Source organism: Camelus bactrianus, chromosome 31 (genome assembly GCF_048773025.1).
Source record: "Camelus bactrianus isolate YW-2024 breed Bactrian camel chromosome 31, ASM4877302v1, whole genome shotgun sequence".
Lineage (NCBI taxonomy): Eukaryota > Metazoa > Chordata > Mammalia > Artiodactyla > Camelidae > Camelus > Camelus bactrianus.
Window position 1 is genome coordinate 11,072,421 of NC_133569.1, and position 25,548 is coordinate 11,097,968.

General features: G+C 53.8%; 1 protein-coding gene and 1 long non-coding RNA gene across 10 annotated transcripts in view; one reads left to right on the forward strand and one right to left on the reverse strand.

The window, feature by feature from the left end:
- Positions 1–25,548, forward strand: part of PALLD (palladin, cytoskeletal associated protein) — a 283,258-nt gene that overhangs the window by 249,719 nt on the left and 7,991 nt on the right. For 4 of the 6 annotated variants that reach the window (XM_074355727.1, XM_074355724.1, XM_074355728.1 and 1 more), the window contains 8 exons: positions 2,289–2,834; positions 7,056–7,191; positions 9,974–10,072; positions 10,804–10,854; positions 11,905–12,126; positions 15,203–15,352; positions 22,706–22,800; positions 25,381–25,513. In XM_074355727.1, coding sequence (XP_074211828.1) covers positions 2,289–2,834; positions 7,056–7,191; positions 9,974–10,072; positions 10,804–10,854; positions 11,905–12,126; positions 15,203–15,352; positions 22,706–22,800; positions 25,381–25,513 — 1,432 coding nt within the window. The remainder of the gene's footprint in view (positions 1–2,288; positions 2,835–7,055; positions 7,192–9,973; positions 10,073–10,803; positions 10,855–11,904; positions 12,127–15,202; positions 15,353–22,705; positions 22,801–25,380; positions 25,514–25,548) is intronic. The other 2 variants (XM_074355725.1, XM_074355730.1) reach the window with 2 other exon arrangements.
- Positions 16,098–25,548, reverse strand: part of LOC123618457 (uncharacterized) — a 34,177-nt gene continuing 24,726 nt past the window's right edge. Inside the window, exons 1-4 of one of the 4 annotated variants that reach the window (XR_006726888.2) lie at positions 21,709–22,079; positions 20,326–20,522; positions 18,975–19,182; positions 16,098–16,961 (exon numbers count right to left, since the gene is read on the reverse strand). This is a non-coding gene — a long non-coding RNA (uncharacterized LOC123618457). Of the gene's footprint in view, positions 16,962–18,974; positions 19,722–20,325; positions 20,523–21,708; positions 22,080–25,548 lie in introns of those variants that run through there. The other 3 variants (XR_006726887.2, XR_012503481.1, XR_012503480.1) reach the window with 3 other exon arrangements.

Genomic DNA, 25,548 nt, shown 5'->3' on the forward strand with positions numbered 1-25,548 from the left:
TCAAGTCAGACACTTTAGGGTTCAACGTAACTGCTGTGCCCCCCCCCCCGGTTCCCTGCGTGTTACCTTCCTCACCCCCTCCCCAAATGGGGAAACTGCAGCTCCTAGCTCTGTTCTTCTGAAACATATACCGGTAACAAAACGCTAGAATGCCCACTCATTTCCTAAACGGTCACTTACACCAGAAGTGGAGGCGGGTGATAAATTCGGAGTTTGGGACTGGCAGATACAAACCACTGTGTGCAGAACAGATGAACAGCAAGATCCCATGTGGAGCACAGGGAACTGTATCTCAATAGCTTGTGGAACCTGTAATGGAAAAGAATATATATCAAGACAGATTTGTATGACTGAATCGCTATGCTGCACACCAGAAACTAATACAGCACCGCAAACCGGCTATACTTCAGCTGAAAAATAAAAATGAGTAAAAGCAGCACGTCGGCAGTTTTAAGCCCTCTTGGGTTAGCACACGTGGTGGGTTTTAATGCCCAGACGAGTCGGCTTGACTCCATGGAGAAGGTCAGGGCCAGAACAGTGGTGGTCTGAGCGTTCCTGTCCTGGTTCTTGGAGACTGGCCCCTCAGGGCCCCTGACCCCCAGGGGCAGAGGAGGCCCCACACAGATGCAGGGCAGGAGGTGACGTCTGTGGCACCCTTGCCAGAGCCACTCCATGCAGCTGTCGCCGACGCCAGGCCAAGCTTCAAATACCTTGAAGGACAGCTGAGGCTCTGGCCTCGTGAGCCCGGGCTGGCCCGGAGGCCGCACAGATCACTCTCCATCCTGGTGCACAGAATGCTGGGATAAACGTGCCAGGAATAGGGAGCATTTTGCTATGGGTGGGAAACGAGAAGGAGGAAAGGCAGGGAGGTCAGAAAGGGGCACTTGGGGATGGATGCGGAGTTTAGAGCTGGAGAGCGGTTTCTGTGAGCTCTGCTCGTGGGCCAGGTCTGAGTGCAGGAAGCACATGTGCTGGGCCATCTGCTCAGACCACACCGAGGGCTCGCACGTCAGTGTCTGGTAAGTCCGAGCAGTGGCACAGCTGCTTTCAAAGCACTCGCGTTCAGCCCGTGGGGCCTCACTGTTGGAATGGTGGGTGCTGTGCGCAGATCAGGCGTTTATGCACAACCATCTTCTCCCTGTGCTGTTCACTTGCCAGCAAAGCCTCTCCTGCTGTCTTTTCGGGATGTAAATGCAGTCCCTTCAGTGGGTAATTACAGCAGGGAATGAAGGCTGGGGAGGAATTTGGAGTTCTTGAGCTAATGTCTAATGATACTTGATGACAGTTTGATAACATCTAAATCTTTCTCTTTTTTTTAAACTTTTTATCAGCAGCTTCAATTCCTTTTATTGCTTTGAGTTTGAAGATTAACTTTCTTTGAATAAGGACGTCGTGGGGGTTTTCTTGTTAGTTTTAAAAGACTTGAGGTTAGGAGCGTAGCTTTGCCTCTTTCTGGATTGTTCCCAGAGTGCCACCTTCCACCGTGGGTCACTCTCTCATATGAATGAAGGGAAACATCTTGGGTGTAAAATTCAGCTGGACGGGAAAGCTTTTGAATGAAGTAAGAGTAAGATTTTAGCTAACTGCTAGCTGCTTACTAACTTATTTGTCAAAAATTAAAATTCAGACCTTTTCTTGGTGGAAAATACTGAGGGAATTAAAACTGCATTATTGTAAAGTTAGTAATGTTACTGCTTATTGAACATGTGCATGTGGTAGGTGTTTGCGTGTGTTTGAGATTTGGCACCAAATGTCAGTACGCATAAAGATTTATACACATAATTGGCAGTTCAGAGTTTACTACCAAAATTCGGGGTAAATTTCGCACATGTTCTTCAGGGAATAAAGGCAGAAACTGAAGTGGGTCTCCCCCCAAAGTCAGCTGTAGTTAGTGAGCTCAGAGTTGACAGCTATGAAGTAAGCAAGCTGGATTGACCCAAATCTGCCAGAAAAATAACTTAAATCGAGTGTTCCTTTCTTTTAACTTTCCCATTGTGATAGAATTTTTCCAAAAACTGGCCGCAGATGAGAGGATGGAGAACTCATGTCAGAAGTATTTTTCTCCTAGTGTTTCTAGTTCTGGTAAAACTAAATACGGCTCCTGGAGGCCAGGCGGACTCTCCGTCCCCGGAAATTGTAAACCCGTGTGGCTCTCCGGGGTCAGCGTTGAATCAGACGTTGGGTCAGGGCACTCGGGTCTCCCGCGTGGGGCTGGGGGCGCGGGGAGGGGAGGGCTTCGCAACCCGCGCCGTCGGTCCCTGCTGAAGGTGTCCGTTTTCTCCCCGCAGGGACGCCCTGAGGATCCAGCAGCTGCAGCACCAGATCCGCCTGGAGCGCGAGGCCCGCGCGCGCCCCTCGCCGCCCGCGTCCCCGGAGCCCGCGTCCCCGGGGCCGGCGCGCCCGGAGCCCATGAGCGCGCTCGCCGCCCGCCCCGCGCCCGCCATGCAGGCCTCCGGCTCCTTCAGCTACGCGCGCCCCAAGCAGTTCATCGCGGCGCAGAGCCTGGGCCCCGGCGCGCCCCACCCCGGCCCCGGCGCCCCCGGGCCCCCCGCCGGCCGTGCGCCGCTGCCCGAGCCCGAGCACCCGTGGGGCGCGCTCCCGCCGCCGCCCCCGCCACTCAGCCCTCCGCCGGGCAGCCCTGGGTCCGACGTCTTCCCGCCACCGCCGCCGCCACCGCCCCCCGGCCCCGGGCCCCGCGCCTCTGCCCGCCCCGGCCCGAGCCCCGCGCCCGCCGCGCTGCTCCGCGCCCTGCTGCCCTCGCCGCCCGCCACCGGCACCCCCTCCGTCACCACCTCCGTCTCTCCGCTCGGCCTGCCCCGGGCTGCCCCGGCCGCGTGAGTGTCTGTCCCGCCCCGTCCGGTCCCTGCACCCCCGCATCGGCGCAGAGCGGTCCTCGGGCTGGGGAGGGGGCCGCGGGGCTGAGAGCGCACCCCAGGAGGGACACGGACGGGGTGTGAAATCTCCCCCTTACAGGAATCACGAAGTCTGCTCGACACCTGCAAGTCACACACTTTAGCTCGAATGTGTAGTGATTGACTGGAAGGGGACAAGTGGCTTCACGTTGGTGCAGAGAAGTGAGGCCCTGTGCCCACTTCCCCAGCCGTGTCCCCAGCCAGCATGGTGCAGTTAGCCCTGTCCCCAGCCGTGCTGTCTGCAGGGATTGAGGGTCCCATGTCCCAGTCCAAGTCTTTCATTACGTCACAGCGATGACGCGGCAGTTCTCCACAACCTTCACGTAGAAACTCTAGAAGTACGGTGACATCCGCAGGAAAGCCTCAGGAAACCTTAATACAGGGGTTTGGCACGTTCTGTTGAAGTGTAAAAGATTCCGAGCTAGCGCGTGCCCATGTCCCTGAAGGGATGAGAAATAAGCGCTGGCAGAGGTCAGCCAGTTCCCTTATCTCAACCCTTCCTGTTGAAACCCGGCCCCAGAGCTTGCCAGAATCCCAATATTGTTCAGAGAGAAAAGAAGGAAACCCGGAGGAGGGCTGAGTACTGGGAGGAAAGTGAGAAGACCTTGGCACTCCGGATACTTTCATTCCTGCGAGAGTTTCCCGGTCGGGGGTGTGCCCCGCCTTCGAGAATAGGGGGGCACTGGATCATGACCTGGTGTGTCCTGGAGCCTGGGTTAGCAGTGTCCTGTTTTATCAGGCACTTTCTGAGTGTTGATGGCATGAATTCTGTTTCAAGTCTGGCTTCTTCTCTGATCTTTTACTGGAGAAAGCTCAGTCAAAGGAAAACATAAAGAAGTCACTTAAGGAAGGGGAGTCTGGGTAACAGTGATGTCACAACGGGCTTTGGTTAGAAGTTGCCTGAGGAAGCCTGGTCTCCTCTTCTGAGCTTTATTTGGTGGGGAGGAGATGAGCATTATCTTGCTACAAAGAAGCCAACTGTTAGGTTCAGAAAGTGGGAGTGTGTTTAGCAATACTTTGTGTCCTCTCTTGCTACGAACGGCAGGGAATCTTGCTTCTCGGGAAGATGCGTACTCAATAAACCATCGTGCTAATAGTCCTCATTTGGAATCTGGTCAGACATGAGTCAGCCTGAGGCCGGGGGGATGTACCTACTATCTTCTTAAATAGAAAGGGTAGTTTAATCTGCTCTTCGCCTTTGAAATTCTTTCAAGCAGTTTTAAGGGCTTTATCTTAAGAAATAGAATCACTTGCTTCTTATCCGTATGTATGACAGTGACTTAAGTTATGGAGTCAGAACATTTTATGATTGTTACCCCAGAAGCGGCCAGTTGCTCCTGCCGTTTCTTAGAACTTGGTGGCAGTGGGGCTGATTTTGTGTCCGCGCCCAGAGATGGTTAGGCCCCGTGACGCCAGAGTCCAGTGGCAGCTCCAGCCCAGAGGCCACTCATCTACGGTCACCCACACACACTTGAAGCATTCATTCCATTGGTTTGATACGTTTAATTTTGGAAATACTTTTCCTCTAGCATACTGTGGGATCACTCATTTGTGTCCTGAATTAAAAATGAAAAAGTAGCTGTTTATCCATCATGATAATTCAGATAATTTGCCAGAGACTGAGTGTCCTTTTCAGGGTTGCCGTGACCAGCTGGCATCCTTGAACTTGTAGAAACTGCCAAACTGTTGTCAGGGGAATCTTTTCAATAACTTACTCATATATCGGGCACATGTGGTGACGGCAAACTCAGTTTCACTTGCACGTTAGTTATTTCCTAGTAGGATGGTTTTTTTTTGTATGTCACGTGCCAGTAAGTGGACTGACTTCATGTGACTCAATGAAGTAGAAATACATTAGTCGGGCTTTTTCTCGTCTGTGTAAGTCTTAAATCTGAGTTTCATATACCTCCATTTTCTTAATCATCAGATGCAGAAGTGGCTGTTGTATCGTTTGTAGGTTTGCATTGTCCTGTTTTTATCTGTAGAGGAGTAGGTGTGTGTGGAGGTGAGGCTCTGTTTCTCACGTCTGGGCGGCAGGGGGCAGGGGCCGGGGACGCAGTGATGACCCTCACGGTTGGGAAGGAGCAGGGCAGCGGCCTGTCCCCACGGCAGTGCCCTTGGAGGTTGACGAGGTTCAGGAGCCTCTGCCCACCCAGGTCCCCTGGGGCCTTTCTTTCTTCCCCCGGGCTGGTGGGGTCACCAGCAGAGAACTGACGAGGAGGGATACCTACGTGCTGATGATTCTGCTGACTCTGCAACTGTGTGGAATTTAGTTTCTGTTCGATTTCGCTGAATGTGGGATGAGGAGGAGGAAATGGACTCTTGGGTTAGAAAATTACCTGCTCGCCAGACAGACCCACCACCTCCTACGTCACGTCGTGCCCTGAGCTGCGTCTCTGAGATGTGCTGACCATGTCCACCTGGGACAGTCCATCAAGGGGTGCTTTCAGGCTCACTCAGTAGCCAAGGGAAGAAGAGACTTCCTGAGATTTGGAATCGTTCATTCTGGAAGATTCAACCTTCCAGACGCCAGTGTGCAAGTTTGGGCTGTTTTTACCCCCAGACACCAGAACGTTATTTAAAACAGTCGGTGGCATCACGTTAAAGCCGGAGTGGACGGGTGGTGTTGCTTCTGCACAGTTGAGCAGAGCGTGTCCCTGCACAGGGCGAGTGTGGTCGTCCAGTGGTCCCCGTGTGCTGGGGAGGGTTCTCTGATGAGTTCTGGTTGGGGTAACAGTTTACTTGGAGTGTGCATTTTATTTCTGTAATTGTACAAAGCATCATGCAGGGAAGGCATCTCTTTGTCACCAGTTATTCTGTTCCTCAGAAGTAGGTGCCACTTGGGGGATCACACCCCGGCTGCTCCACGTCAGACAACAAGCGTGGGACTCATTTTATAGAAAAGCATCAGTTGCCAGAAATTTGCCTCAAAAGCTTGTGACCCCTCTCTGCCCTGGTGCTGCCTTTACAAATGCTCCATCTTGGTTTCGCTCCGACCTCACACGCACACCCTTACTTCATGCCCGCAAAGAGGTCTCAGGCCTGGATGCGTTGGCACTTTGGCAGCAAAGTAACCTTTTCCCCTGAGAAACGGCTCATAAAATAGAGTACAGAGAAGGAAGTGCGTGCAGGTGTTGGTAGAATGTACAGGATAGCAGTAAAGTGAAGGTCTCACCTGTTTCTAGTGCGTCTCAAGCTCCCTGTGTGACCCTCCCACACCACCCCGGCATGCATGTCCCCCCTACTCCCCCCCACCCCAGGGAACCACCACCGTAAATTTCTGAGTCAGGCACCCTCTTACTTAATCTTTACACTTTACGTGTGTGAATTTTCCTGCGTTTGTTTCTCAAACTTTCATCTGCATCAGAATCACCTGGTCGGCTTGTTCCATGCACATCGCTGAACTCCCACCCAGAGTTTCTGATTCAGTGGGTCGGGCGGGGGGACAGAAATCTGCATTTCTCAGTTTCTGGGGCGATGTGGCGGGTCCAGGGACCCCTTTGCCGTGGGAGGCTTGCACTTTGCCTGTTTGTTAATGGGAGTGCACTGTGTGTGGCCTTCCTAACTTGCTTTTTTTTAACCTTGACATGACGTCGTTGACAGGCAGCTTTGGTCCTTCATTTCCCTGTGGTCTGGGGGCTCCGTTTCTCTTTCACGTGGACGCACGCAGCCCCGTGAGGGAGAGGAGGGAAAGTGGGAAGGAAGTCACTCGGGTCCCCCGTCCACCTCCAGACCCCTGTCCACCTCCAGCCCTGGCCCCAGATCAGGATGGGGGACTGAGGGGAGGCGCAGGCTGCACCTGTGCCGGGTGGGCGGGGCGCCGATGCTGGGCAAACTGACGCCCAAGGACCAGGGGGACAGTCGAGGAATCCGTCCTCCCGGACACCCTCTCGGGGTCTCAGGCAGCGGCCCAGGGTCGCGCACCTGACCCGGGCGGAAACCCAGGTCGTTACACGTGCGCCTCGTTCTCACTTTACATCACTGCCCCCGCCGGGGCCCCCAACTCAGCCCAGGCGCGCCCCGCGGCATGGACTTTACGTGTCACTGGGGCCCAGGACCGCTCTCGGGGGTGGGCGGCGCGGTGTCACGAGGTCCCGGCGGGCCTGGGGCGCCCACGACTGACCTGCGTGCTCCGTCCCGCAGGGGCTACCCCAAGAAGGCCGGCAGGCCCGCCAGGGTCGCCTCGGACGAGGAGATCCAGGGCTCCAAGGATGCTGTCATTCAGGACCTGGAACGGAAGCTCCGCTTCAAGGAGGACCTGCTGAACAACGGGCAGCCGGTACGGGGGCGGGGCTGCGGTGTGGGGGTGGGGCTGTTGGTCCTGGGGGGGCGGGGTTGCGCTGTGGGGGTGGGGCTGTTGGTTCTGGGGGGGCAGGCAGACGGTACCGGGGGCGGGGCTGCCGGTGGAGCCTGAACCTGGGGAGGGGGAGGGGACGTCCTCTCTGCCTGCCTTCACCGCCCTCCCCCCCCCCACCCCTATTGATGGACCACTCTTGGAGTAAAAGTTGTGAGTTGGGAGATGAGCGAGGAGGAAGCGCTGAGGCCGAGGCTGGGCGTGGAGCAAGCGAGGAACTGCTCCTTATGGGAAAAGGAACAGATCCCGCGGGAGGGGTGGGCGGGAGGGAGCACAGGAAGCGGTGGACTGGACTGGGGACCGAGAGCAGAATTTGGATGCTGCACTGGGCACCGCTTCTGCACAGAAAGCATCTTTATTTCGGGGCCAGTGCTGAAGTGCAGCCTCTTAGGAGGTGCCGGTTCCGTGATCTGGATGGGAGAGGCTGCTGCCGAACAGCCAGATTCAAGGAGAAAATAATCTGTTTCAAGGCTGCAGACGTGTAAAGTAGATAAGGAGGTCAAGTTAAAGTGTGAGCATGAGGTGCTTCCTCGTCGGTGGTTCTGCTTGTGTTTTGGTTTTACTGGCTCGTCACAGCCGAAGGAGCCAGGAAAGGCGCGCCTAGTGAATACGATTTCTCCGGTAGGGAAGGGGGCCTTTTGTGCTTCATATGGGAAAACTTCTCTGTGTATAAAATCTCCCTCTGAAGCTTTTCGCAGAAGGGCAGGTCTCTCTGCTTCTTGTTTTCTAGGGATTTTAAGTGTCAGGGGTTGACAGATGGCAGTGAGCACAGACCACGCGTGACGCAAAGGCGGGGCGCAGAGGGGACGCTCCGTTTAATTAGGCGGCACCCTCACTTGAGCTCCGGAGGTTGAAAATGCTAATGAGATCTTGTGTTAGTTACTCCTTTCACTGGGAAGAGAAGATTTCACAAAGGGGAGATACCTTCTGCCTGAAATAAGCGATTGCATGTACAAATGTACATACTCTGGAAGTTTTCCCTGGCTCTGTCAAGCAGAGCTTTTGAAAGATTAAAACAAATACTTATGGGAACTTTTTCAAGCCAGGTAAATGCATCTCTCCAGCTTTTTCTCCTTGATTAAGTAAGTATTCCTTGTGGACTAAGACTTCTGTAAGCTATTCTGTTATACTATGTGTATTTATATTTATGTTATATATATATCACATTTTTTAATATAAATACATATTTGCATTTGTCTTTTTTAGTGGTGGATGGCATTTCCAGTAACTTCCGTAGATTTCCACACTTGAGAGTTTAGAAAGACAAGAAAAGTGAGGTTTCCTGTTTTAGAAAATGAGACCGTCAGACAGCTTTTTCCTGATGTTACATATCATTCTGTACTTACTCTGGCTTCTTATACGGAGCCTGTAAATCTACACGGCATAGTGGTTTACACACAGAGCTAGGAAGCAGATTTGGCCTCTGAGGGTAGCAATTGCGTTCTGGGGACATCCTGGACATGGGATTGATGTTTCTGCATCGGACGAGCAGGGTGGCCGTCCCTCCCACCCTCTTTGCTGGTGCATGAGTATAGTTCTCTGTGAAAATTTGGAAGGTTTTGAGGAGAGCAGGTATTTAAAACTCTGAAAGTTAAATTCATGGTTTTTTTTAACACGCGAGAAAATGAATTGAAATAATAACCTGCTGGACTGAGGCACCCACATCCACCTGTCCTCATCCTCAGCCCTTCTTTACCGAGGGGAGTAACTGGACTGGGGTTCGTTTGTCGCTGGCACGCGTCTTGTTTTTCTCCTGGGATTCAGCTGGGACTGCAACCAGCAATGACTGGAAGTTGGGAATTTTCCCAGCGTATTTTCCTGATTAGAGAGTTTCCAAAAGAATCTGTCTGTATTCAGAAGTTTGGACGCTTATCTGAAGCAACATCTGTTTTGTTTTGCCTTTTTTTTTTAAATTCTGCCTTACCAGTTATTCTCTGTTTTGAATCAAACGCTTATTTTTTAAATGCTCCCAGTGGGCCCGTGGTCATTTCAGAGCCCGCCCTCAGGAGCAGCAGTCAGCCCCGCAGACAGAACACAAACGTGGCCACTTCCTCAGCGTTTGGGGGCCAAGCGCCAGTCGCCACATGCAGAAGTTATACGGCCTCCTTCACAGGCAGCCCGCCCCGAGTCGGGTCATGAGCGGAGGGTCTCAGCTGAGCAGGCGGCCTTCATGGATTATTGTGTTTACCTTTGCCTACGGCCCCTCCAGTCCCCTAGCCCCTGGGAGGTGCGCTCAAACGGGGCGACCCCCCCAGAGCAAAGAGGACCATCTCCGCCTGCTGGTCTAAAACTCTCTTATCAGGCTCGGACCTGACGAGGCTCCTCTGAAGCCTGTGGATGGCTATGAAAATAACATTCCCTTTAAAAAATTGTTTTTGCTGTTTAAGTCTTTTTTCTCTGTGTTTATCGTTAGGGGTAAGTACACGACACGTGTCTGTCTTTACGGAAGTTACCTTTGGTCTGTGCCCGTCAGTGAGTGGTGCTCACGTGGGTCACCCGGCCCCCGGCCCTGGGTCTGCTGGCAGGACCGGAGGGCAGCAGGAGGAGGCGAACCAGGGAAGGAAGGGCTGCTGGGTGTGCGGGCGTCCGGAGGGGGAGAGGGAGCCGTCACAGAGAACCTCGCACCGTGTGGTTGTCGTCCTTTCTCTGGGCTGCTGTGTAGTCGTGAGATCTCTGATTCCGCGTCTTCTGTCCTTGCTCCTCCCAGAGGCTGACCTACGAGGAAAGGATGGCCCGCCGCCTGCTGGGGGCCGGCAGCGCCACCGTCCTCAGCGCTCCGGAGCCAGAAGAGGAGGCGGCCAGCCAGGTACCCTGCGCCCCAGGCTTTTTCGGAAAGCAGATGGTCCTGTCCCCTCTGCCCACGCTCCTGGGGACACAGCCCTGGGGCCAGCTAGCTCCGTGGAAGGCCGAGGGTGGGTCAGAGAGCGGGGCGTGGGTGGCACCGGTCACCTCCCAGCTGTTCATCGCGTGATTCATGGGGTCACTTCGCTTGTGACACCTGGTCCTTTCATCTTCCTACTGACCCATTTCCCTCCTTTCAAGTGTCTTTCCATTTTTCCTGTCCTGTGCTTCAGTGCAGAATGGGTTTGTGTGAAGGAACAGGTCTTCACTGAAATTGTCTGGAATAGCTAGTATTTCCCATGTCGTCCAGGTGACTGTGCAGAAAAGCCTCTATATTCCTCCACGTGTGTAGTTACAAATCACAGATCAGCAGGAAACCTAAAATGCTGTTTTGTTCCCCTGCTGACACCGAGCAGAGTCACCTTGTGGCTTTGACGTGAGCTGTTGTGTAATCTCCACTGCTCCTGCTTGGAGTCCCCAGATGTCGTTCTAAGAGGAAAGAGAGCTTTTTAACACAGGCTTAAAGGATCAAGTGAACTCTGCCTCGGGTCTGTTGAGAAGGGGCCCAGCCTTCCAAATCTGAGCGTTTTCCTGTTAAACACAGCCACCACGGACACTTCCCTTAGAGACTAGGAATCTTGCTAGGTTCTCGCTGTTCTGTTCTAATTCTTCACCTGTTCCCTTCTGTCGTTGCAGGACCCCGGGTCCCCTCACGCTTCTGTAGGGAGTCCTCTGGACGGTCAGAAGGTCGCGCCTCCACCTTCCTTCTGTCCCGGTCTTTCCCTGTGTCTGTTCTCGCCGCTTCTCCCTCTTTGCCTGCTTCCGCGCTTACCGCCACTGAGCCGCATCCGTTACGTTTACTGCCTGGGGGACAGAAGCACCACAGTGTGGTTTTCATGTCATTTATTTACAAGCTTGAATTGGAGCCTGTCATTCGTAGATATTCTGAGTTTTAAATCATGGAAAGTTTCTCATTTGATAAATCTTCCTAGGGGAAAAAGAGCTAATTCTTAAACTGATTAATTTCATAGTTATGAGACAAAAAAAGCTTGTTTTTTTCTGCCGTTTTATTCATATTGTTGTATTTTTTCCCTAAAGCCAGCAGACTGGTTTTTAAAGGCTGAGTGGCTTCTGAGAAAACCTCGTTAAAACTATCTTTTATTTACTGTTCAGCAGAGACTGTTTCACCACGGGCTGCCCTGTCTCCCCTGGACTTTGTAAGCAGACCTTCAGGGCCCACCTTACTCGGCTGTGGGTGTGACCGGCTCTTTGCTGCTGTGTTTTTTAACCAAACCTTTGACAGTCGACCCACTTTTTCTGTGAAAGGGTGGAGAGAAGGGGTCCTCGCTGCAGAGAGGAGGCAGAGGCTTGGGGGGCGTTGGGAGGAGGGGAGCTGCCGCCACTTCTCTGTTACTCGTCTGATGGGACAGGCCGCACCGCGGTCCCCCCCTCCCCCGACAGAAGGGCCCATGTGCCGTTGTGTGCACTTTTGGGAACAGTTTTTGGGGTTACTGCTGCCTTTTCCTTTCTTCTCACCGCCCCAAGGGGAACAAGACAGAAATTCATCTTCATAGTTGGTTTTTTTCTGGACCGTAAGACTTGAGGACAATTTGCAGCATCAGATACACTAACTTCCAGGTGTTCTGTTTCGCATGGAGTTGAGCTGGGCCTGCACTTGTTTGTTTCCACGGTGCAGACGTCACTGTCCTGGGGGCCTGCCTCCGGGGACCAGGCTCAGGGGCACTTGGTACCGTGAGGGACGGGGGTGGTGACGCGCCCCTTCTCTGTCCGACGCAGGAGTACAAGGTGTCCAGCTGCGAGCAGAGGCTCATCAGTGAGATCGAGTACCGGCTGGAGAGGTGCCCCGTGGAGGACCCAGAAGAGGAGGCCCCCTGGGGGGACGTGGCCACGGAGGATGGCGTGGCCCCGCTCTTCCAGGTGAAGCTGAGACACTACAAGATCTTTGAGGGGATGCCGGTGACCTTCACGTGCAAGGTGACCGGGAGCCCAAAACCGAAGGTGAGCTGACGCGCAGCCTCCCAACTGTCTTGTTTCCGGGGGGAGGGGGGAGCTGGGCTTCCGGCGCCCAGCACGTGTGGCAGCAGGAGTGCAGAACCCTCCTCGGGAAGCCGAGCAAGGTCAGGGCTGTGTCACGAGGTGTCAGAAACCAGCAAGGGTGGAGGGATAGGCTGGGACAGGACGGAAAAGAAAAGGGAATAGAATAGATTGGGAACAGGAATGGAACGGAATAGAACAGGAGAACAGTAACTGTCAGGTGACTGACAAGGAGCTTTTCACACGCCCATCATTCACTCAAGGTGTCATCCTTGTCACACCCAGATCCACGTGAGCAGCTCCACCACCTCCCCCAGGCCAGGGAGCTGTGAGCGGCCAGGCTGGGACTGGAACCCTGTGCCTGCACTGCACAGAGGAGCAGTGCTGCCGCTGCTGAGGGGAACGCCAGACCTTTAGTCTCCAAGACAAGGGTTTCCTGTGTTTGCAGAGGCGGGGGTGGGGGGGATCCAGGTGCGGGAGGGTGACTGGAGGACCCTCTGGTCCTCGGACGAGGCGTGCCCTGCAGGCATGTCGGGGTGCTGGGTGGAGGGGCCCTGTCTTCAGACAGAGACCAGAGTCACCGCTCGCTGGCCCCACAGAGCAGCAGGGTGGACGATGCTTTTCCCTAGAGCTCAAGAGAACGGAAGCGACACCGTGAGAGATGGAAACTCCAGGTTTACACCATCACAGGACACAGCTAATAGCCGAGACATTAATACAGAGTTTAGTCCAGGATGGTAAAAATTCTAAGGTTTCTTGCAGAAGCCAGCAAAAAATTGCCCCTGGAGCATTCCCCACTGGGGCCTGTCCTCCGCCCACAGGGTCGGAGGGAGGAGAGGTGTGTCCCCAGGGAAAACTCAGATGGTGGCGGAAATGATGGCAACAGTTTCAAGAGGAAGAGAAACGTTATGATGGGACAGGAGCGTGTGAAGGAAGCACACAGGGGCGAGGAACGCAGCCCCTGCGGGAAGGGCATCGCTGGGGCTTGGGGGGCGTCAGGAGCCCCGTTGGGGGGGCCGCTGCGCCCATGACTCCCACGTGCTCTGTCTGTGGCTCCAACCTTTGTTTTGTTTTTGCGGCAAGTAAGTTTTACCACCGAACTCTTACCCTAAAACCAAATTCCAACCCCATGGAAAGAGAGAGAGACCAAAATAGAGCAGCCATAGGTGTTCAGACCCGTCTTCCCCCCAGTAAAGCGAGGCTTGGAGCGTAACCCGGAGTTAGAGGAGGCTGCTGGTGTCTGGACGCGCCCGCGGGGGCCTGTTCACAGATGGGGCAGGCGCCCACACGGGGACCAACTCTCAGCTAAGGAATGGACCTCGGTGGGAACCTACCTGCCCAGAATCCTCACAGAAAGGCCCACGTTCTCTGTAAGCCTTACTCAGGACAGGATCAGCGGTCCGGTTCTAGAGTCGCTGATTCCTGCTGGGCGGGCGGCAGCCTTCACAAGGCTGTGGGTCCCAGGCTGGTTTTCCAGGATGTCGTATCGGCAGGTTTGCTTCTTCCCTCCTTTCCGTCCTCCTCTTTTCCTGGCCGCCTGCCTTTTTCTGCCCTCCCTGGTTTAGTGCAAACTGTTTCTCCTGCACATGCTCAAGAAGCTACCTTGGGATTGTTAGAGTCTGGAATAGTCATCGTGGTTAAAAATACACATCTTTTTTTAGCTTGTTTTTAAAGAATTTCTTGTTCTGCCCTTGACGTCTTGTTCCACGGAGACTTGAGAAGATCGGAAGGAATCTGGTTCCCCTCGTTTTCATTTCTCGTACCTCCCTGTCCATCCGCAGACTCTGTAAAACATCGGCACTGCCTCCTAATTTTCACTTGAAAGTTGAACTCCAAGAGTACTAGAGGTGCAGATTAAGAGAAGACATGGTTCTGAGGAGTGGCCTAGGGGCAGGAGTGCAGAAGGGAGAAGCTGCAGGCTCGTCATGGCTTCTCTGTTGCATCGGAAATAATCCAGCCGCTCAGAGTGTGATAGTTACAAAGTATCACACTTTACAGAACGTCACTCTAGAGCCAAAAGTCACTCGTCTGTTGGGTGGTTAATTTTTTAGGTTCCGGACATGAATGCTGTAGTTTCTGTAAATGTGGAGCTGACTGAAAACTAAGGGCAGGAAGAGCTATGGTGGCAGGTCCCGGTCGTGTGTGTTTTGTCTGTGCTATTTCTAGGCTTTGACAGGGAGCGGACCTTGCACGCCAGCTGTGGTCTCAGCTTGTGTCTTGATCTACACTCAGGAAGTTCTTAAAAACCTGTAGGCTCTGAGCTGAGTTCCTTCTGTTGGGAACCAGTGAGAACTGCTTTTAGTCGCAAGGGACAGAACTGACCACAGTGAAGCTGGGTGTATTTCCCTCCCGAGGTGGGAAAGGAGGTGCAGAAGCCTTCCCGGAGAGACAGGGCTGCCGGCTCTGTGACCTTCACCCACCGCGCAGTTCAAGGCCAGGTCGGCAGCAACCGCTAAGCCGTGAGAGGCCCAGGGACCTGGGGCCTTGTCCACAGGTGAGGGAGGGACACTGGGCCACTTGGAATTTTTTTTGTTTAATCATGATTTATTTTTATTTTTCACATTTAATTTTCTATCACTCAAAGGTAAGATATTATTTGAAAATTATTATGTTTAAGTACTTCTGTGTTTCCTTTGACACAGTGGGGAGAGCTGACCGGCCGTAACCTTTGCTCCTGGGCCCGGAAGTAAAGCAGCAGTGTCTGACCGCCCCACACACACACACACACCATGTCCTGCGTGTCTGACAGTTCGGAGGAGAGACTGGCGTTTGGGGCCTGGTTTCATTGTCTAAAATAACCTTTTTACCTTGACCTCACAAGTAACACGTTTTCGTTAGGGACACGGGAGACCAGCAGCAGCAGGAGAACTGCGGTGATGTCACCAGCCTCCTGATGAGCGTCTTTTTAGACACCAGAAGAGGATGAGTAGCTTGTGAAGCGCAGCAGGACACGGCCTGGGGTCAGCTCCCTGGCTGGCCGCTCAGAACCAGCATGTGGCCCCAGGGCCCCGCCCTGACCGGCGTCTGCTTCCTCCCTCAGATCTACTGGTTCAAGGACGGGAAGCAGATCTCCCCCAGGAACCAGCACTACAGCCTGCAGAGCGACCCCGACGGCACCTGCTCGCTGCGTGCCGCTGCTGCCACGCTGGAGGACGACGGCAACTACACGGTCCTGGCCGCCAACCCGCAGGTGGGGGGCGTGCAGGGCAGGGGGTGGTGGGGAGCGGTGCTTGCGGGGGTCCTGCTGCTCTGGCTTGAACTGCCGCCCAGCTCGGTTCCCAGGGCGGAGACGGTGTGTTCTGTTAGGTTAGCGTCTGTCTCCGTGAGCAGCACGGGTGCACAAGAGCGTGCTCTGTGTGAGTGTCGCCAAGGGGCAGCTGCGGACACTAGCCTGTGGGTGGCGGGGCTGCCGCTCTGGGGGACGAGGGCTGGCCTAAGACAAGAGAGGGCGGTAAACATACCTACACTGTGTAATTCCAGATCGGCTGAGTCCTACGGAGAAAGGAATGAGTGGGACGTAAAAGCTGTGGTAGAAAAACTCACAAACCACAGCCCTTAAATACACACTCCTAGTTCCGTGGGATTTCAGCGGCGTGGAAGTGTAGATGAGTCATAACTTCAGTAGGGCCTGTGTGTAGCATTCAGGACTCTTGTTTGTTTACATCCAAATGTTTTGTCTCATTTTCAACCAGAGATTTACGGTCAAAAAATCAAGTGAACGCTTAGAATTGAACAGGCGGCTCCTGGACGCCGTGTTCCCAGTTCAAGCCGCAGATTTTTTTTTATTGAGGATCTCGTAGCTTTTCTGTGCTTTGCTGTGTACGGGGGACACACCAAAGTGAGTGAGAAGTGATTTTGTGCGTTAATGGCTTGCCATGTGGCAGGGTACTGTGCGAAGCCTGCAGAGGTCATGTAAGTAACACTTTTCAGAAAAGGAAAGCCAAGCTAACGATTTTATTATTCACGAGTGAAGATTGTTCAGGAGTCATCATTTTAAAAATCTCCAATCTATTTATCATTCCATATTTTAAAATTTCTTTTGAAGGAAATACTGTGTTAGAAAATGATACAGGTAATTTTAGCAAAGCTTACAAACTTGCAGAAGTTTGTACAGTGTTTATCCTAAGGTCACATGGTCACGTAAAGTTACGTTTCTGCAAAGACACTAAGACGAGATGGAAACAGCCTTACCCACGAGTCGGGTCGTGGTCCAGCACCGCAGACCACTGACGGGGAACAGTTTCCATGCTGATGCTCCTTCAGTCAGTGAATACAGGACCGTCATCTTGAAAAAGTCAAAATCACCACCTTTGCTAAAAAGTTACATTTTAATATGAGTATTTGTGCTCATGTTTGGTGTATCTGAGGGAACAAATGTGGAACGTTCTCTTTTTATTGTATTTTTAGTGTGTGTCCTTGACTATTATTGACACATTCCAATTTTCAGTTTTCTGCCTTTTAAGAACACAGTGGGGACCTCAGCAAGCTCGCGCTCTGGGGAGCCCGGGTAGGGCAGAGCTGGGACTCACCGTGTCCTCACCGGCTCGGCCGTCCCGGAGCCCGCGGTTCATGGCGAGGCGTTTTCCCGGTGGATGCTGGGAACTGTCGCAGGAGCAGGTGGTTTGTGGGACAGGAGGACGCACGTTTTGAGTCTGAGTCTCGTTTCTTCCCGATGATGCACTTCACACGTGGGAAGGTTCTGACGGGGGCGGACCAGGCAGGTGGCCGTGTGCAGCAGGGGCGATGGTCTCTGCGTGTTTACACCCTGCACCAGCCAGGGGAAGGAGGGCTGAGGATGCCTGTGCCAAGAGCAGAGGAGGGGACAAATCAAAAGACAGAAGTGACCTAGCAGAGCCCAGGATTGTGGGCGGTGGTGACGATACGGAAGAGCAGACACGCGGTTCAGGGCTCAGAGTGCCAGCCGGGCATTGGGTGGGTGGGAGCTGGCAGTCCAGCCCTGCTGCTTGGGACCTGCGTGGCCCTGAGCAGGCCCTTACCTCTGCACCTGCTTCTCCCCCAGCAGTGAGAGGAGTCACGTGGACCAGTGATGTGTGGGGTCCACCTGGCAGGTGACGTGCTCTCAGTGGATGGTAGTTGCTGTCGCTGTTTTAATTTGCAGACGCTGGTAGCCCTGTTTCCGGGCAGCACCTGGGCTGGGGGGGAGCCATGGGCTCCCCGCCCCGTGGGGTGTCCCCACTCCCTGCATCATCAGACTGCATGTCAGCTGGGGCTGGAATTTCTCTGCAGCGTGTTGCTGGTGTGTGGTGCTCGGGACACCCTGGCCGTGGGAGAGGGGTGGACACAGGCGTTCATGGCTGTGTCCGCCGGCATGGGTGGGGGGCTCTGAGCCGGAGGCCCCCCCCCCCGCCCCACCCTGCTAGCACAGCAGGAGCCACTCGGGAAGCACACGCGGGGCCAGGGGAGGCCCTGACAGCAGGCGCTGCCCTCACACCAGGCCCGTGAGTGCTGCCGCGTTGCCATGGTTCCCCCTCGTGGGTCTTGGCCTCTTCTGTATGAAGAGAAGACAAAGAACTGAGCCGTGGACGGTTTATGTCAGGCTCCCTCGAGCCCAGCTGGTCTCACAGAACCTCTGTCCCCACTGTGGCTTAGGAGACGGTGAGGCGACTGCTCTGGGTCCAACAACCCCCAGGGCCGCGGGAGCCAGCGCAAGTCCTGATGGCGAGAATCCCACTGTCTCGGGGTCAGGATCCAGCAGGATCCTCATTACAGGGGTGAGGCTGAACGTCTGCTTTCCTCCCTGGATGGCTCGAAGTTGAGCCTAGGAAGGGAGACCCCATCAAGAGTGAGGACAGCCCAGGGAGGGTGTTGGGGGCCCACCGGACACTGAGGAGAGAGCCTGGGGTGCAGGGGCTGTTCCAAGCTCCTGGGTGTGACCTGGTTGGTGTCAGTTCAGGAGTGAAGCCCCTCCTCCCTGCTGGGTCCTCAGGAGCAGGACGTCCACGCGTTCTGGGTGTGGGTTTCACGAGGCAGCACCCAGAAGCTGAAGCGAACTTCCTGTGTGTTCAGAGAACCAGGTGGCAGTCAGACTGTGGCCAGCGGCAGAGCGTTTCCGACCTGAGTCTGGTGTCGGTCATCACTTGCAGGTGTGGGAACGCAGCGGCCTTCGTAATCTCAGCTTCACAGACAGCTGTTGTATACGAGAGGATTTTGCCTTGTAATCTGAACTGAGACACGGTTTACAAGCAGCATCCTGTAGGTAGGCACTGGAAACAATCTGAGAAGTAAAAGCCGAGTTTTCCAAGACACGGGACTCCGGGAAGCGTTCGCGGCATCACTGCGGGTTCCTCCCCGCCTCCTTGGTGCCCTGTGGTCCCTTCATCGTGTTTCACATTACAGAAGGATTTGGGTTTGAAAGGGAACATCTCTGTGTTTGGAGATGCTGTGGCCTCTGCGGTGTGAAGGGACCGAGGGAAAGAGAAAAGGGCCGAGTGGGAAAGAGCTTGGTCATGAAACACAGACGCCCGGCTCTGCAGCGGGACAGAACTACCGAGCGCGGCCGGGAGGAGGGGGAGGGCGAGGAGGGAGGGAAACGCCATGGCCAGCAGATTGCTTTATGGCCTCTGTTTCCACCTGGGTCCGTCTTCAGGGACTAAGAGACATGTTCAGTCGTGCTGACTGCGCCCAGTTCCAACTTGGGACGGAGCAGGTGGCTCTGAGCCAGCCTCGGGCTGAGGTCCATCCCCTGCCTGAGGTCCCGGGAGCCGCACCGTTTGGTGCCATCACCCATGAGTGCGCAGCACCGCACACAGCCCCAGCCCGGCTCTGAGACACGGTTGAGTCTCAACACTCACGCTTTTGTTTGTTGTGCTGTGTTGCTGGGCGGCCCATCTTGTGCTCAGGCGTGGGAGGGCTGGGGTGCATCTGATGTGTCCCCAAGCTGCACTGTGTGGACGCGTGCCAGCTTTCCTGAAGATCCATGCGCCACAAGGGAGGTTCCGTGAACGGGGGAGTCCATGCTCTCCTTCGCGTAAATCACCGGCCTGGAGCACTTGCTTTGACCTGGGTATTCAGCACAGAACCTGTCACTGGTGTTAGAGCCTTAACTGCGTGGACTTGTTTGGAGGAGAAAACGGGGCGGGGGGTGGGCAGGGCAGCTGGGTTAAACTGCAGAAGCCGGATTGTTGGTGGGGGGTTGGTCCGGTGTTGCCAGGTTGCCAGCCCCGCTAGGCTCCACGGTCAACACTCACATCCGTTCCTGCTTCGTGTGTCAATAATAAAGCAGGAAGAGATGCGACAGTGAAAAGCATTTAACAGCGTCCGTGTGCCCGGAGCCTGTAGTTAGGACAACAACCAGGTTAACCGGCACATTTGCACGGTTAAAACCACGGAAGCCTCATTCCGCGTGGTCCTCGGACCTCAGAAAACGTTAGACTTAAAAAATCTGAACTTCCAGTGGTGCACCTTAGAGGTAGCTTTTCAAAACCGCGTCACTCAATTCTGGACTAAAAAAATGTCAGAATTGTCCCCCTTGTTTGAGTGGGTGTTTTTAAACATTCCTTTTCACTTACTGATTGGCCGTGTGTGTAACCAGTACCAGCGTGTTATCAGACTGACAGTTCCACCCCCTGAGTTCCAGGCTTTCCCCTTTCTGCTCAGCAGTGAAGGGTGGTGTAGGAAGAAAAGGTGACAAATGAGAGCGTATCCCTTTTTCTTAAATCAGGGAAGTTAAGGAAACATCCTGTGACCGTGTTTGTCTGTGTGGGTCTGAGCAGCAGCAGTGAGAAGTCTTGGAAGCACGGTAGAAATGCGTGTTTACGGAGAAGCATGCCAACCGTGGACCCTGGTCTGGGGGCAGGGTCTGTCCCAAGCACAGACAGACGGTGGTTGGGTCGCCTTCCCTCTACTGCAGATGCAGCCGCCACGTAGCGGGCACGTGGGATGTACCTGCGTACGTGGCACGTCCCAGCACCACCTGAGTCCACATGTCCCACCGCCTGTGCTGAGCGTGTTGCTTTTCCACTGGAGTAAATTACACCCTAATACCAAAAGGGGGAGGGAGGGGGAAAAACTCCACTACATGTGAAAACAATTGCATTGAACAAAACAGCTCCTATCCGTCTGGCGGTTGTTATACCCACATCCAGTGCTATGAAAATGGAACATTCTGAGCATCTGTTCTGTGCACAGTACCAAACACTTCACCTGTTCGGTCATCCTGAGAGCCTCTCCCTGCAGGGTGGCGGGTGGGGTCCTGTTCCTCTGAAGGAGTTGGGGACCTGCCTGCCGTCACTCCGTCCTGGCGGACAGAGCCCAGGCTGATTCCAGGGCTTGGGAGCCAGGGGCAGGTGTCTGGGGCCCATCCCAGGATTGAGCAGTGGGGGGCGCTGGTCAGAAGAGGCCTTTGAAGGAGTCAAAGTAAGAGCAGACCAAGTGAAATGTCTACTTGGCAGATGGCCCTGGAGCCAGCCGAGCGCGGGCCCCTAAGGAGCATCTTGCTGTGTGCCCCCGAGGTCCCAGACCCGCAGAAACGCGGTACCAGCACTGGGAGGGTTAACAGTGGTGGTGACATCACAGAACCCTTGTGAGATACGGTGCCCCCCCCCTTTTACAGAGAAAGACACGAACAAATTGGGGGATTGACCCAAAGTTTTAGGGAAAAAAATCAAAACCTGAATCCAGGTTAGAGAAATTTTTTTCTTTTTTAGCAAATAGCTGCTTCCCCAAAATTAGAGTTAAAGGTTGAATTTAACACACATCTTTTTTTAACCATATGAATTACTAGTTAATATTAACTTCCTTTGTGGACCCTCTGGGTTTTACACCACAAGGAAAAATCTACCCAACCATGTACGTCTATTTTAATCTCTCCAAATGAAAGCTGTGTGCTGAAGCCCTGCCCCGAATCACCAGTGCCGTCGGAACTGCTGGTGCAAAACGACACAGACCGCTCACTCCTTGTCCTCCAGCTCCAAGGAGAGTCACGGATCTCACACTGCGTCTCTTAAAGGAGCCGTTAGACGTGAGCTGTGTGATTTCCAAGGGGGTCTTCTAAGCAAGTCACGCCTAGGTTTTCTAGCGGGTGGAGATTTGGGCGGTCTTTGATGAAGTTATTTTCAGATTTCAAGCCAGTTTAGGGAACCCCACGTGTTTGCCAAGATCAGCGTGAATTTCTGTCGTGTGGTGCATCAAATATGACCCAGGTTGGAGGTAGTTCCCCTCGTGAGGTGACACCTGGACGTTTTCAGGAAAGGCAGGCTTGGACTTAATGGAGGACGTCCGGTGTGCAGCTCACGGGACTGCCTGTGTGTTCACAACCTCCTCTCCCTGCGGGTCATTCCTCGCTCTTCTCCCGTCTGTGCCGCATTCCCGTGTGGCTCTGCCTTTTCTGGGTGACTGTGGCCTAGACTCTGGGCTTTGGGGGGACCTGGAGGGCCCCTGCCCTCCCTGAATTCTGCTGGGGAGTCTCTCTCCATGATCCCTCAGCCCAGTCCTATCTGTATTGGCCACTGGGAATGACCGCGGGGTCAGCGGTCAGTGCCTCCTTGACCGTGGGTGCCCGCGAGGCCGCCCATACCTGGCGCTCACCTGGGACAGGTGTCAGTGGTCCGTCTGCCACGTCATTGGCCGTGGTGGGAATCCAGGCTTCCGTCTGTTCGGTGTCCGGCCGTGGGAGGAGTGGACAGAGGAGAGAATCTTCCACTTGGCTGCCCTGCAGTGACGGGGCGGAGAAAGCCGGGGACCCACAGCCCCTGGGCACATCGTCTGGGTGCTCCAGGCGCTGCTGTCTCTGCCCCTGAGTGAGCGCTGATCAGGCTTTCAGCGGACAAATTTAAGGGAGAAGGTGCAGGATGCAGCCACGTTCTGTGGTGACTCAGTACAGAATCGCTGGGTTTACACATGCCGCTGACGTCATCCTGTTACTTCAGACGAGTGCGGGTGTGTTCAGGGTGGGGTGGCCACAGATGAGTCAGGGTACTTCAGATAAAAATTTAAGAGGGAGATAAAATACAGCTTTTCGTTGGATGGGCCCTTGTCACGTGCCCTCTGTTTCAGGCATTGCACGGCGTCTGGTTTTTGAACCTCGCGTGTGTGCGTGGTCACTGAGCGCCCCCTCACCCCGGCCTGCTGCGTACGTAACGCCCTTTTTTCCTGCCAGCAGCTCTGTTAATGTATGGCTTTTGGAAGGGGCACCACTAACATTTTTTAAAAAGACAACTGAAAGGAAAACTAAGGTCATGTGGCTTCAAGCAGCAGCTGTTTGACAGGAAAGTGGAGTCACCACAGGACTCCCACGACCCACGCCCGGGCCGGCGGGCCGCAGCAGGTCACAGCGCATTCGTCAAGGGCTGTCACCTTAACCTCCCCCCCAGGCTTGCTGAGAGCTCGGGGCGGCCTCGTCTCCCGAGCTCTTCACCCAGGGCTCTGCGGAGGAGCTGGGCTGGGAGGGAGGATTCTGAGACGGGCTGGTGTCCTTCCTCGGACGGATGTTGATCTGGTCCAGGAACCAAGTCTCAGGAGCACAGGACGGACGAGGGAAGGTGCTCAGGGGCCGGTCATCACATCTGTCCCTCTGTCCCCACAGGGCCGCGTCAGCTGCACCGGGCGGCTGATGGTGCAGGCGGTGAACCAGAGAGGCCGCAGCCCCCGCCCGTCCTCGGGCCACCCGCATGGCAGAAGGTACTTCTCGCATCTGTTACTGTGGTTTTATCATGACAGCGAATCCACACTGTCAGGACCTGGGCGACAGCAGGAGGGAGCGTGCCCGGGGACATCTGGGAACAGGCTGGGAGGGGTGTGCTGGCTGCGGTCCTCATTGGGGTACATGCTGTCCGGAGGGCTGTGCCCTCAGACCCTCAGGTGAGGGGTCACCCCCGCCCAGACCACACACCCACCCCCGTAGCCTGTGGGCTGGCCCCTCGCTTTCTCCAGATGAGCTAGTTTGCAAAGGTCCCTTGTCCAGTCACTTGGCCCCAGCAGTTTATTTCAGACCATGACTTCGTGGGTCAGGCCTGTTGTGTGTGGGTGCCCCCCATGTCTGGCCACCCCGAGTCGATGTGAGGACGGGAGCAGGGGTGTCATTTCTCGGGAGCTCACTGGGCTCCAGAAGGAGCTGCTGGGTATGGGGCGGACACGGGGCACTGCAGAGCGTGTCCTGCCCTCGTGGGCCTGTGTCCTCGGCCAGAGGTCAGCGTCCGGGGAGCAGCTCTGAGCACGGAGCCCTCGCAGAGTTAGCACCGGCGCTGGGGGTGGGCCCCTTGGCGTCCAGCCTGCGTGCACGCTCGCACGGGCCCGCTCGTCCTGCGGCGTTGCCTCCTGTGTTTCTCGGGGTCTTCAGTACATTCACTCATCTCGTGGGTCCCCATGTCCTAGAAGAGCCCATGCACAGACTCCGTCTGTGCTGCAGACACAGTGAACTGTGAGAGGGAGGGCAGTTACTGGGCTGGCACCCTTGTCAGTCACTTGCTTTGCTCTTCCTTTTCCTGGTTAAGTGTTTCTCACCCGTCCTCCATGATCATCAACTGAGTTTGTGTTCACCCTGCTCCTGAGCCTTCCCTGAAATCACTTTAAATTAAATTGCTCTTAAAGGGGCCTCTGGCAACATGTGCAAAAGCCAGAGAGATGCATGGAATCTGGGAGATGCACAATTTTAAAGCAAAAAAAAAAAAAAAAAAGTGTCTTCAGGGGATTAATTTCCAAAACATACAAGTAGCTCATTCAGCTCAATGTCAAAAAAACAAAACCCAATCCAAAAATGGGCAGGAGACCTAAACAGACATTTCTCCAGTGGAGACACACAGATGGCCCATGGGCACGTGAAAAAATGCTCAGTATCACTACTTATTAGAGAAATGCAAATCAAAGCTACAATGAGGTTTCGCCTCACACCAGCCAGTATGGCCATCACTCAAAAGTCCACAAACGATAAATGCCAGAGAGGGTGTGGAGAAAAGGGAACCCTCCCACACTGCTGGTGGGAGTGAAAATTGGTGCAGCCACTGTGGAGGCTCCTTAAAAAACTAAAAATAGACTTATCATATGATCCAGTGACCCCACTCCTGGGCATAGATCCAGAGGGAACCTTAATTCAAAGATACATGCTCCCCAATGTTCATAGCAGCACCGTATACAGTAGCCAAGACAGGGAAGAACCTAAAATGTCCATCAGCAGATGACTGGATAAAGATGTGGTGTGTATATATAATAGAATATTACTCAGCCGTAAAAAGAAATAAAATAGTGTCATTTGCTGCAACACGGATGGACCTAGAACCGATCATACCGTAAGTCAGAGAAAGACAAATATGGTATCATTTATACGTGGGATCTAAAACAATGATACAAATGAACTTATTTATGCAATAGAAATAGACTTGCAGATATGGAAGACAAACCAAGGAGGAGAGGTGGGAGGTATAAAGTAGGAATTGGGGATTAGCAGATACAAATTCCTGTGTGTAAAATAAATATATAACAAGGACCTTGTCTAGCACAGGAAACTATATTCAATATCCTGTAATAACCTATAATGGACAAGAATCTGAAAAAGAATATATGTATGTATACACACGCCCAGGTGTGTGTGTGTATATATGTAAAACTAGATCACTTTGCTGTGCACCTGAAACATTATAAATCAACTCTACTTCAATTTTAAAAAATAAAAATAGTGTCTTTAGGTACATGGATAACTGATGCAGAAGAAAACTTGCCTAAAAATATAATCTGTTTTCCTGGTTAGTATGAAAAGGAACTTGTATTCAATATTTTTTTGCAAAATAAAAAGAACTTTTAATTTCCTACAAATTTACAGTCACAGTGGAAAGTTAACAGTAACTTGTGTTGAAAAACTTTGGTAATAAATGAGCAATAGCTGGTACTTCTCATACAGCTTTAAAAATATGTATTTAGGGAAAAAACAGGTTAATACAAGCACCCCGTTTTCCCCGCTTCCTTTTGGTGGTGTCTATACAGCTGTGAGGGTCAGGGCAGCGGGTTTAAGGTCTGCAGCTAGACGACGAAGTTTATTATAATAAACTTGCATATGAAGCAAGGTTTTGCTTTACTGGCTTTTTTTATGTTGTAAACCTTGGGACTAGGAACCAGGTAAGCAGGTAAGGGAGTTACGTGGTTACCCCGTGTATTGTAGAAACCGGAGGACCAAGAACACCTGCTGCCTGCCCACCTGCCCCCGCACCTCCTATCCTTCTGCCCCCAGCCCCCATCTGTCTGTCTGCTGACTGTCTGTCTTGTCCTAAGGCCTCGGTCCCGGTCCAGGGACAGCGCGGACGAGAGCGAGCCGATTCAGGAGCGCTTCTTCAGGCCTCACTTCCTGCAGGCCCCTGGGGACCTGACCGTCCAGGAGGGGAGGCTGTGCAGGATGGACTGCAAGGTGAGGCTGGCGCCCCGTCCCTTCCCCTCCTCACC